The 12451-nt window shown below is 25.4% G+C and overlaps 4 protein-coding genes across 4 annotated transcripts in view; all 4 read left to right on the top strand.

Moving 5' to 3' along the window:
* Nucleotides 1-2617: 2617 nt before the first annotated feature.
* Nucleotides 2618-3638, top strand: Phum_PHUM262890 (uncharacterized protein; the record flags this gene model as incomplete). Its single annotated transcript, XM_002426567.1, has 4 exons — nt 2618-2677; nt 2782-3045; nt 3126-3401; nt 3495-3638. 4 exons carry the CDS (start codon nt 2618-2620, stop codon nt 3636-3638), a joined length of 744 nt encoding a protein of 247 aa, XP_002426612.1.
* Nucleotides 3639-5027: 1389 nt separating this feature from the next.
* Phum_PHUM262900 (uncharacterized protein) lies at nt 5028-6908 on the top strand (the record flags this gene model as incomplete). Its single annotated transcript, XM_002426568.1, has 6 exons — nt 5028-5034; nt 5156-5403; nt 5481-5896; nt 5975-6216; nt 6293-6549; nt 6627-6908. The coding sequence occupies 6 exons, from the start codon at nt 5028-5030 to the stop codon at nt 6906-6908; spliced, it is 1452 nt and encodes a 483-aa protein (XP_002426613.1).
* A 303-nt stretch (nt 6909-7211) lies between these two features.
* On the top strand, nt 7212-8249 carry Phum_PHUM262910 (uncharacterized protein; the record flags this gene model as incomplete). The annotated part of the gene is made up of 4 exons (XM_002426569.1): nt 7212-7237; nt 7312-7559; nt 7673-7856; nt 7937-8249. The coding sequence occupies 4 exons, from the start codon at nt 7212-7214 to the stop codon at nt 8247-8249; spliced, it is 771 nt and encodes a 256-aa protein (XP_002426614.1).
* A 2207-nt stretch (nt 8250-10456) lies between these two features.
* The window catches only part of Phum_PHUM262920 (brat protein, putative), a gene marked incomplete at both ends in the record, with an annotated part of 5086 nt that continues 3091 nt past the window's right edge, over nt 10457-12451 (top strand). The window contains 6 exons of the mRNA XM_002426570.1: nt 10457-10569; nt 10678-10822; nt 10909-11229; nt 11320-11547; nt 11635-11940; nt 12045-12200. Coding sequence (XP_002426615.1) covers nt 10457-10569; nt 10678-10822; nt 10909-11229; nt 11320-11547; nt 11635-11940; nt 12045-12200 — 1269 coding nt within the window. The remainder of the gene's footprint in view (nt 10570-10677; nt 10823-10908; nt 11230-11319; nt 11548-11634; nt 11941-12044; nt 12201-12451) is intronic.

Here is a 12451-nt window from a genome sequence, read left to right on the forward strand (position 1 = left end):
ATTATTATTATTATTAAATAAAAATCCTCATTCTCGGAGTTTCATTTACGCTCCCCCCCCTCCCCTCCTCTCGTACATCCTCCCCAAAAAAAAATTACTCGCTTATTACGATCGGAAATTGAATCCAGTCAATTAATGATAACGCAACACAACTTTTATTCATTATTATTATTATTATTATTATTATTATTATTATTGTTATTATTATTATTATTAATATTAATATTATTCGGAAGTTAAAATTAATTACGTAATTATTTTAATAAACGGTAAAATAATAATAAATAATAAATAATAGTAAATTTTTCACCGAATTAAATTTTTACCAAACCGACCTTGACATATTGATGATGATGATAATAATAATAATTAACGTAATAGTTTTTTTATTAGGTCTTTATTGAAGTAACAGATAAATCATATCAGTTTTCTTCTTTTTCTGTTATTATCATTATTATTATTATTATTATTTTATTAAGTATCAAAATTTATATATGTGGATTAAAAAAAAAAAAAAGTTATTAATTAATTATTAAAGTTATTATTTAATTTTATTACCGATAATAATATTCGATTTTTATCGATAAATATTGATTTTTTTAGCGAGAGAAAAAATTATTGACGTTACGAGTAATTTATTACTGAAAAATCACACCAGGTATTATTATTATTATTATTATTATTATTATTATTATTATTATTATTATTATTATTATTATTAGAGTAATAAATTTTATTAATGAGTAAAAAAGAAAAAAGAATTTTTTTTTTTCACGGTTATTTTCATTTTACCTTTTTTTTTTTTAACCTTTTTTTCGTTACCTTTTATAAAAAGGTAATTTTTACTTAACAGGTAAAAATTTTCCAATTAATAATAATGATGATAATAATAATAATAATAATTTTGATTTTCCTTTTAAAGGGAAAAAAGAACAAAGGAAAAAAATATTCTGGAAATGATTAATTTAAAAAAATTTCCTTTTTTTTTTTTTTTTATTACTTACTTTATTTTTTTTGTGTGCGTGCCGAAGCAGAAGCGACGATATCAGAGGGTAGAAGGTAATAAAAATTACTACGAAATTTCCTTATTACGGTACTAATAATAATAATAATAATGATAATAATAATAATAAATCACTTAAAAATTTAAAAAAATATTTTTTCATTTCGAATTATCGAAAAAACAAATTAATTAAAATTTTTTTTTAAAGTTGAATAATAAAAATAATAATCGCGTAATTATTACGGTGAAAGAAATTTATTATTAATTTATTACTTATTATTATTATTAATAAAATTATAAAAACGCGACGAATAAATAAGTAAATAAATAAATAATTTTCTTGGTTAAAGTTTTTTTAGTTTAAAATTTTCACTTTTAATTTTTTTTTAAATAATTAAATAAATTATTTAAATAGTATTATTAGTTAATAAATAATTGAACAAACAAATAAACTAACAAACAAACAAACAAACTAATAAGTAATTTATTTATTTTTTTTTCCGATATAAAAAAATTTTTTTTTTTTTTTTTTTATCAGCGTCAATTACAGTACACGACGATGTTCATCTTCAAACTAATGGCTTTTATAACAAAACAAGGAAGCCATGGTTTCGACTTCAGAGCTTTTGCCAAACCTTACCTATAATATTTTTTTTTTTTCCCTCGTTTTTCGAAAAAGTTTTTTTTTTTTTTTTTTTTTTTTCACGTCACAGAATATATATATATATATAGTTTAATTTAAAATGAGTTTTTTTTTATTTTTTTTTTTTTTGAAAAGACGGTTTTTTTTTTATTGAGTTAAAAATAACTTTTTGGAAAAAGGTGAGGACTTAATAACTACTACTAATTTTTTTTTCATAAGTTATAAATACATTTTTTTTTAAATTTAACATTAAATTTTGTTTTAGGTAAGTGAAACGTTTTTTGATTTTTTTTCTTTTTGTTTATCAAATTTAATTTAAGATTTTATATTTGTAAAAAGAAAAAAAAAATTTTATGATTTTGTTGTAGTGAAAAAAAAAAAAAAATTTCTTTTCAGTTTTTTTTTTTTTTAAAATGTTTTGTTGTTCAGTTTTATTAAATTATAAAGTTTACCAAGATTAAAATAATTGATTTCTTATCAACCTGTCAATTTTGTTTTTCTTTTTTTTTAATTATTATCAATTGATTAATTATTTAATAACTTTATGTTTTAGTTTTATTGTTCAACCCAAATAAAAAAATTTTTTTTTTTTTTTTTTTGAGTAAAATTATAATTTATTAGTAAAGGCTTATTTAAAGAAAATTGTTTTTATTCTAACATATTAAATAAATTTTTTTCAATGGTTATTTTTCTTTATTTTTTTTAATTTTTGCAAAAAACTTTTTTTTTTTTTGGGGGGGATATTAGTTTAACGTGTGAATGATTTTACTCAACCGTTTTTTGAATCTTTTATGACTGTAACGACATCTAGTGTTTGTAAATAAAACTAATTAATCAACGTTAATAAATTATTGGAAAATGTAATGGCTGATTTATCATAGATCTTACTTACAAAAATTTCTTTTTTTTTCCTCGATAACATAATTGCCATCGATGAATTTTAATACGTGTGATTTAAAATCGATTTAAAAATGTTGTTTGTTAAATTTTTTTTATTAGGAGCTGGGTTGTTAGGTTGTTACGGTTTGGGGGTAAGTACTAACCTAAGTTGGTTAAAAAAATATTCGGTTTTTTATCCGATTAATGAATATATAGAATTTTTAAGTTATTAATACAAGTTAATTTAATGTTTTAGAGCGATTTGGAATACGATGGTAAAGTAAATATACAGTTGGAACACTCCTTGGATAATTTTGAACCGCCTTCGTATTTTCATAGGGGGGATATATTAATTAAAAGTCTTCATTCCGGAGCGTATTCAATCGACGAAGGCAGTGTAAATCATGAGAATTACGTAAAGTTAAAAAATTTGGCGCGGGATAATGGTAATTATAAAATGAAGGCTACAATTAAAACATCTGATGGAAAAGCAAATTATTTTAATACATTTGTAAAAGCGGTAAGAAATGATTTCATTTTTTTTTTTTTATTAAACGTGTTACCCTTAAATTTAGGCGAAATATTCTTTTTTTTTTTTAGTGTTCACTATTAGAAAGTCATCTTACAAATGTAATCTCTGTAAATTTAGATGATAGTGGAAATGTAATTGCTGTAACAATGGCAGTTCCTAAAATTTGTACCGGTACTGATGTCGAATACAATTCGAACATTAAATTTAATACAACTGTCGAAGTTAAACACATGGAACTCGGTCCTGTTCCAGACACAGCTATTTATATACAGAAATTGGAGAGAGACAGAGAAGCCAAAGAAAGAGGAGAAGTTAAAGATAATAGATCATTCTTAGCCAAATATGTAAGACATCAACTAATGATCATAAAATGATCATTTAAAAAAATATTACCTACTACACACAAATAATAATAATAATAATTTTTTTAATTTTAGTGGATGTATATTGTTCCTGTTGTTATATTTATGTTACTTCAAAGTGCTACCAATTTAGAATCTGGTGGTGGAAGTGGTGGCGGTGGTGGAGGTAGCGGTGGAGGAAACGGCGGAGGTGGAGGCGGTGCAGTATCTCAAAGATGATGTTGAAATATCTCGAAATGAAATCAACTTGGACATTTATATAATTATCCACATTTTATGAATAAGTTATAATTTATTTAAAATAAAAAATACTTTTCCATGCAATATTTTATAAAATAATTAAATAAACATGTACAGTAAAAATTTAAATTTAAAATTAAAAAAGGGAAATGTAATAGTGAGGTAAAATTAAATAATGAAGGATTTTTGTTTTTTGTTTTCTATTTTTATGTTATTTAAAAAGCATGTTGCTTATATAAAAACAAAATAAAAAAAGTAATAATCAAATAATATTATATTATATTAAAATTAATTTTATATTGTTATAATTTATTATATTTATAAATAATGTGTCACTGGTTATAAAATGAGGTCTATCTACCTCGAAAGAATCGTGAATGCAAATGCGCATGGGCAACACAAATAAGTAATCGATGCAGAAATTCGTGAATATGTATATAAAAAATAATTGTTTTGTTAGTAACAACGTGAACTTATAAAAAACCAGTACGATGGACACGTTTCTAAATCTAAATAAAATAAATAATAATAATAAAATCGTGAAATGGTGTTAGTTATAAGGTATAGAACATGGACTTTTGCCCTGTGTTCTATATATATATTTCATAATACAATATTTGTTAATAGTTTTGATAATAAGGATAATAATAATAATAATAAAGGTTAGTTTAAACCTTTTTTTTTTTTTATTTAATCATTTTAATGTTTATCTTACACAAAAAAAACTTGTTTGTATTTTTTTTTTTTTGTTTATTAATTATTAATTTTAATTTTAAAATTTTTTAATTAAGTTTTTTTTTTAATTTAAAGTTTTAAAATTTATTTATTTAAATTTTTTTTATCATTGTTATCAAATTGAATTTGAAAAAAATTCACATTTAATTCAATAGGTTTTTAAATAAAAAAAAAAAAAAATTTAAAGTAACACCCTTTGTAACGATATCGCACAATGAATCACATAATAATAATAATAATAATAAACGGATTTTTTATAATTTTATTATTATTATTATTATTATTATTATTATTATTATTATTATTATTATTATTATGAATTCGTTTGCAAAATAAATAAATGGAAAAAAAATTCGTTTGTTGAATTTGCCATTGTGTCATGCACGAGTGATTCTACGGTCATTTTATATACTAATTTAAAATTTTAGGAAGTTATTCGTTTTGTTGTTTTTTTGAACAATAATAAAACGATAGAATATTTTTTTTTATTATTAAAATTGAATGAGTAGTAAAAAAAAAATTTTAATTTAAACGTAAAAATATGAAAAACTTCCCCCCCTCCCCCCGAATAAAAAAAAAAAAAATAATTACGTACCATTCCGTACTGGTTTATTTGTTTTTTTTTTTTTTGAAATGCGTGGTAAAGTTTTGGGTAAACTTTGTATTTTTTTCTATAGGCTGACAAATAATAATAATAATAATTAATTAAGTTGACGAGGGAAAATTTATATAATTAACGGTTTTTTGTATTTATTTTTCAGGTTCGTTAAACGATAGCATCGGGAAAATATATCAGAAAAGTTATAATTTCGAAGATTTTTTTTGGACTGGTTCCGGTGACGGACCTGTTGGCGAATTTAACAACATAACAAATTCTCAAACGATTTTTATACATCCTAGTTCACTGGAAACATGGAAAACGACAACGGTTTTTCACACGACCACCATTTTATTTGCAACGGTTTATCCAGATGCACGAGGTTGTTTCGAACACGAATGCGTTCCAGAGGTGTGTGTTGAAAAACATCAACAATAATTTTTTTTTCAGGTTTAAATTTAATACATTATTTGTTCGTTTGTTTAAAGATTTCACCCGTGCAAACCGGATCTGTAGATTTTTCTTTACCCACTTACGTACCTCCGAACGCATCGGAAATCAGGCCAAGCAATACCGTAACAAACGTTCATACGACGACGCTGTCATGGCCTCATATATTCGTTAAAAAAAATAATAAAACAGATTTCGAAGAAACCGTTAGTCCAACGCCAAAACTTTCGACGAGTAAAATTCATTTTGATGATGGTGGTGATGGTGATGGACACGAAGGAAATGGTATTGGAGAAAATAATTTTCCACAAACTACAGTCTTCCCAGATATTATTTTACCAGATGAAAAATACTGGTTGTTAACAATATTAAAAGATGATAAACATTTGCCAAAAATAAATTTAAAATTGACTGAAAAAAAACTTTCTAATCTATATGAAAAAGCATTTTACAGGTGAAACATTAATAATAATAATAATGATTTTTTTCTCGGATTTAAATTAAATTTTTACTAAGGTTTGTACATTTTCAGGGGTCACAACAAATTTTTAACCGAAAATGATTTAGTGGATGAGAAAGATTCGAAATTTTTGAAATTTGTCAATATTCATATTTTTAACACGAGTCAAATCGGTAACGATTTAGGAATTATTTACACGGTTTCCATCAATGGTAATCCCGTACCTGCAAACACTGCAGCCAATGACATGAGGTTGCTGACAACTCGGGAAATAATTGCCGAACTGGGTCGTCCAATTCTTACAAAAGCTGAACGTAATTAAATTTAGTGATAACTGTTGGAGTGATCAGGATTGGGTAGTGGGTCACATAAAATTATTATTATTTTTAGCTTATGTGAAAACGATCGTGCCTTTCGGAGCAAGAGTTCGAGGGAAAACAAGAGATACGTGGCTTTTAATTGGAAGTGTTATAGCTGCGATATTACTTTTGTTACTTTTGGTTGCATTGTTTGTATTGATTCTATCGAAAAGTCAAAGTAGAAAAAATTCCGCCAAAACATCGGCGGAAATAGAAGAAGAAAGAGGAAATAGTAATTTGGGTTACGATGACGGCGACGACGGCGACGACAAAAACGATGTTTTGAATGTAAAATTTTATTTTTTAAGTTCAAAGTTTATTGTGTTGCGTTTATACAATTTAAAGAACAAAAATGATTCTTCCAGGTTGGCACGTCAGTTAGAGAAGGACAAAAAATTATTCAAACGAAAAAATGGACGGAATTAAAAATTAAAAGCGAATGTTTGGAAGATAAAAAGGATGAATTGAAAAATGACGAAAAACAAATAAATTCAAGTTCTAGCAGCAGTTGCAGTGGCTCTTCCGAAGCCAGTTTGGTACGAATTAGAAATCAAAAAATGAAAAAAGATGCGGAAGATAAACCGAAACCAAAACCGAGAGCAAGAGATAGAAAAATTCTAAGTTCAGATTGCAGAAACGTGAGTTGAAAGTGACGCCATTTTGAAAAATTTTTAAATTATTAAAAAAAATCGTTAAAAATTTCCCGTTTAACGGTTTTCGATGCGAAATTATCACCGTCGTACTTTTAATTTTAATAATTTTGATAAGTTTTAAAAATGTTTTAAAAGGAAAATATAAAAAAAAAAGAAAATTTTTTTTTAAAGATTTCTAATCGAAGAGCTCATGTATTCAGTGCCGGAAGCGCAATAAGTCAAAACACATTTGATGGCAGCATCATTGAAGAATGTTGTTCTTCACATTTAATAAAAAGTCCGACATCTTATTTATCCATGCCCTCCGTGAAAGCATTTCCAAAGTACGTTCAAACAAAAATTTAACGAACAATCACAATAATAATAATAATAATAAATTTTGCTCGTTGGTTTTTAGAGCGACAAAAATTCCAGAACCGTTGAATAAAATTCTCGAGCCGACTGTAATACGTCATTTGGATGCGGATTCAGATTCTCCAAGAGAATATTCCAACGTTCAAAATCGTCATCAGGTCGAAGTTGATATAGAACAAGTTTGCGAAGTGAAAAACAAATATGTCAGAGGTAAAACAACAATGACGAGACACGCGAGTTTGGAAGGGGATGATCCGGGATTCATTGGTCCGGTTGTTTGGAATCGTCACTGTCAAAAAATAATGACCAAAGAAAATGGTGAGTGAATGAATGAATGAATGAATGAATTTCAATTCAAATTTAAAATGTGATTCGAATAACGAAAAATATTACGTACTTTTCAGTTACTAATTTAAACGAGGAAGAAATTGAATACGAAAATGTAAACGTGGGAAAAATGCGTAGAAGGTTTAACGAACTTTTAGACGATGCGTTGAGCATGTTCGGAAGTAAAAATGGAAGTCCCGAAGGAAGTGACGTCGAACCAGTGCGACAATTAGATAATCGAATACATTCAGCGGTCATACGGTAAACATTATTCGTGATAACATTTTAAATTTTCATTTAACTCATGAAACTCATTTTTACATAATGATTTTTATTTAAAGTCCCGCGGGCGTCACAAAAATTGAGGGATCAACATCTTGCAGGCCTAACACGACAGGATCGAAAAGACCGCAATCGTCATTGGTGACTCAGGGTCGTCTTAAAGGTGCTTGGGAAACTCCAAGTTGTTCGACACTTTCCAGACCTTTAAGTGCTGGAATTTTTCAAGAAACATCTCCGAGGATCGATAAACGTTTCATATATGCCAACAGCGAATTGTCACCCAACGATCCAGCCATTCCCCTAATAGCTGCCATCAAAAACGAATTGAAAAAATTTGATGGCACAACACCATCTAATAACGAAACAAACTGAATGAATTAAAATATGTATACAATTTTATAGTGTTCAGAATATTTAGTGTGTATCTCTCTTTTTTTTTTTTTAATATACAAATTTTTAATTTATTTTTAATATAAACTTTTAATATTTTAAAACAACAACAACAACAACAAACTTTAAATTTGTTTGTTTAACATATTAAAATAAATTTTTTTTTTTAATAATTAATTCGATAGAAATCAATCAATCAATTTATTCGATTTGATTTTCTTCAAGAAATTTTATTATTAAATTTAAAATTTTGTTTTTTTTTATTCATTTGCAGAAAAATTTTAAAATTTTGTGTTTGTAAACATGGCGGCAACGACTTTTTAAATCCGGTGGTAGCAAAAAAAAAAAATTGGAAAAAAAAGTATTCTCGAATAAACTATGAACCTTTTTTTGTTTTTCCAAAGTGTTTTAATAAAAATAAAAAGAGAGAGAGAGAGAGAGAGAGAAAAGAAAAAAAAAACAACAATCGAAAACAAAAGATAGCACAAAAATTTTATTGTTATTTGTGAGTAAATGAAGTTATTATTACAATTATAGTTTATTTAATTTTATGATTGGATTTTTCTCTTGGATTGTTTAAAAGAGTCTATATATATATATACATATATACATATTATAATATTTATTTTAAAAAAAAAAAAAAGTATTAAAAAAAAAAAGGTATAAAAAAAAATAAAAATTTTTATTTTTATTTTTTTTTTTTTTTTGTGTTAAGAGGGATGATTTGATTGGGGGAATCTCTTCTACTGGAATAAATATATATATGTATATGTATTAATAACGACAGTATACAGAGCAGAATACAGGTAAGATTTATATATATATATTATATATATTATAATATTAGTTATTAGTTAGTGTTTAAACTCTATTATAGAAAAATTAAGTTTTTTTTATAATCGATAATATTATTTTTAAAAAAAAATGCGTTAGTTTCGTCCCTGGGTAATTGCGATATACGCAAGCCACGTGCATGCGCCATGTTTTTGTGTATTTTCAAAATGGCTGCGGTAAGTTGGTTGTAAAGAACGTTAATGGAGGATCGGTTGGTTTCTGTTTTTTTTTTTTTTTTTTTTTTTTCGAAGCGTACTTTTTTTTTTTCTGTTTCCCTCCGTACAATTACTTAAAATAAACATTCGATATAACGATTCGCGTGTAATTATTATTAATAAATTATTTAATTAAACGGATTGACAATTTTTTTTTTTTTTTTTTAGAAACATAACAAATACTTCAATAAAAAATAGTACTACTTCAATGGAATCGATGATGCAGTTTTTGATTTTTAAAATTGAATCGCTTCAGTTTTAATATTAAAATAAGGTACAATTAAATATTATAATTTACTTATAAAAGTTTTTATTAATCTCATTTTAATTTTTCATTTCGTTTTTATATATATATATTTATGTGTTGTGCATCATTATTTTGTTTGCCCTTGTAAAGTATTATTATTTTTCAAGGCCGTTTGATATTGTAAAAAAAAAAAAAAAAAAAAATTAGCTACTTGCGAATGATCGCAAAAATGTGTTCACAGGTAAAAAAAGAAAAAAAAAAAATATCAAAAATTTTATTCAATTTAATTATATTACGTTGAAATTTTTATTTATTTTTATTTAATTATATATATATAGTTTACTGTATTTTATTTTTCTCTTTCACAACACTATCGATTTACTAACCGATTAGCTTTTTTTTTTTCTATCTTTTTTTTTTCTTTTCTTCTTTTTTTTTTTTTTGGTTTTTGTTTTTTCCTACGCCAATGAAAAAGTGTATGTGATGTAATTTTATGATTAAAATTTTTTAATACCAAAAATTATGTTTAATTATTAATTATGTATTTTCACTTTTTTTTTTTTATTTTAAATTTTTTAATTGCATTCTTTACAACAAAAAAATTCCTTTAATTTTAATTTTTTTTGTTCATTTAATAATAAGAATCATTGTTTTTAATTTTTAGGTGGTTTTATCTGCAGTAAGTTAAAAATAAACAGTGTATAAAAATATTAGTAATTAAAAGTAAAATTTTAAATTTAAATTTAAATTAAAAAAAAAAAAAAAACATTTTAAATCTATACACAAAATATTTGATTCATATCAATCGTTATTCAATGTAAGCTGGAGTGAGTGGAAGTAACCTCAAAATTAAGTTGCATTTATATATAAATATATACATTTAAGTGTTCATAATGGCTGCAACTGAAGAAATAAATGATAATTTAGATCAGGAAACTTTTGGGGATAGGTCTTGTGAAAATTCTAGTCCTATTGGTGAAAAAGATAATCAGTGTAATTTATGCAGGTATTTTAAACATTTTCAAATTTTCTTATATTGTTTGATTAAAGTCATTTCTTATTTTAGAATAAATTACAACATTAAATAATCATTTTTATTATTTTTTTTTTTTAGCAATAAGTTATTTAGTCCTCGAGTATTGTCATGCCTTCATGTTTTTTGTGAAGCATGTTTGGATAAAATTTTAACGGATGATGCGAATGAATCTAAAAAGAAAGAAAATGTTATACAATGCCCTGAATGTAAACAAGAAACTATAGTAAGTTTTGATTTGAAGTTTTGATTAAAAAATAATAAGGTAACAGTAATGAATTATTAACTTTGTTTATTCATTTAAACTTTTAGCTTGGTAATAAGGGTGCTAGTAGTTTACCTATTGATTATGTCACATCAAATATTTTGGACATGGATGCAGTCAAAACGAAGACTGTATTATGTACCAGTTGTAAATCGACTGAGAAAGCAATATCAAGATGTGCAGATTGTGCTAATTTTTTGTGTTCCAATTGTAACTCTGCTCACGAAGTTATGAGATGTTTTGAAAATCATCATGTTTATACGCTTGAAGATTTAAGAAAAAGCTCAAAATTAATACCCATTCATAAACCTGTACTTTGTAACATTCATCCTACAGAGCAAGTCAAATTTTTTTGTCTACAGTGCCAGGTTTGTTGTTCTTTTGTTAATGCTTTTCAATTGAGATGTTAATGATATAAATTAATTTTACGATATGTTAAAACATAAATTTTATTACAGATATCAACATGCAGTGAATGTATTGGAGAACATAAAGTTGCAGATCATCCTCATGAGAGAGTGTTTGAAGCAGAAGGAAAACAACGGGAAGAATTAAAAAACCTTATACAAGAAAGTCGAACGCGCGTCCTTTTTTGCAACGATGCTTCAAATACTTTAGGCAATGCTTTAAACGAATTGCAGTTGCAGCATGACAATGCCAAGGATTTAATTCAGGAAACTTTTCAGGTAAGTACAGAGTTAGAGATTAATGACTTGAATATTTTTATATATGCAACATACTATACATATTCATTATGAATGAATTTATTTCAGAGTTATAAAGCCGTTTTGGAAAAGAGAAGAGATGAATTACTCAACGAATTGGAAGAGCTTCATCATTTAAGGGAATTAGAAGTCATGGAATTATTCCATTGCATCGAGAAAACAGGGAATCAAATGGAGGATGCTTGTAAATTTGCCAGAAGATTAATTGAACTTGGAAACGCAGCAGAAGTACTGACGTTAAAAAAAGTCGTTGGAACGCAGTTGATGAATTTAATTAATAATACACCCAAACCGGATGTAAATGTAGCTTTGGAATTCAACACGAATTTTGAAAAGTTTACAGAAGTTGTTAAAGTAATTATATTATTTTATTTTTAGAGTCATTTTTTAACTTAAATTAATTTAATTTTCATACTTGTTTTAATTTCTTTTTTTTTTTTTTTTTTTTTTATTTACAGATGTATTTTGGCAAATTCAAACCTTTGAGTCCTCCTATATCAAACACTGCAACTCCGAGTCCAAAGGAAGCTAATTCACCAACTACAATTTTGCCCTTTAGCTGCAATAATACAACAGCAACAACTAATAATATGACTAATCTCACTTCCAATACCGTAAGTCAATCAATTTTTTTTTTCTTTTTCTTTTTTTTTTTTTTTTTTTCAGTGCTTAAATTTTATGTATATTTACAACCGTGCCATTTTTAAATCGTGAGCAATGTAAATATATATATTTAAATAGTGTCATCTCGCATATAAAATTTGATTTAGCTTTTTTGATTTGACATATTAGCATTTATACAATTTGAGGCTGTAAAACTGTAGTTTTTTTGAGCATTTCCTGGGTTGTTGTAGATGTCTAGATT

This window comes from Pediculus humanus, genomic scaffold, assembly GCF_000006295.1.
Source record: "Pediculus humanus corporis 1103172107635 genomic scaffold, whole genome shotgun sequence".
In the NCBI taxonomy this organism is placed as follows: domain Eukaryota; kingdom Metazoa; phylum Arthropoda; class Insecta; order Psocodea; family Pediculidae; genus Pediculus; species Pediculus humanus.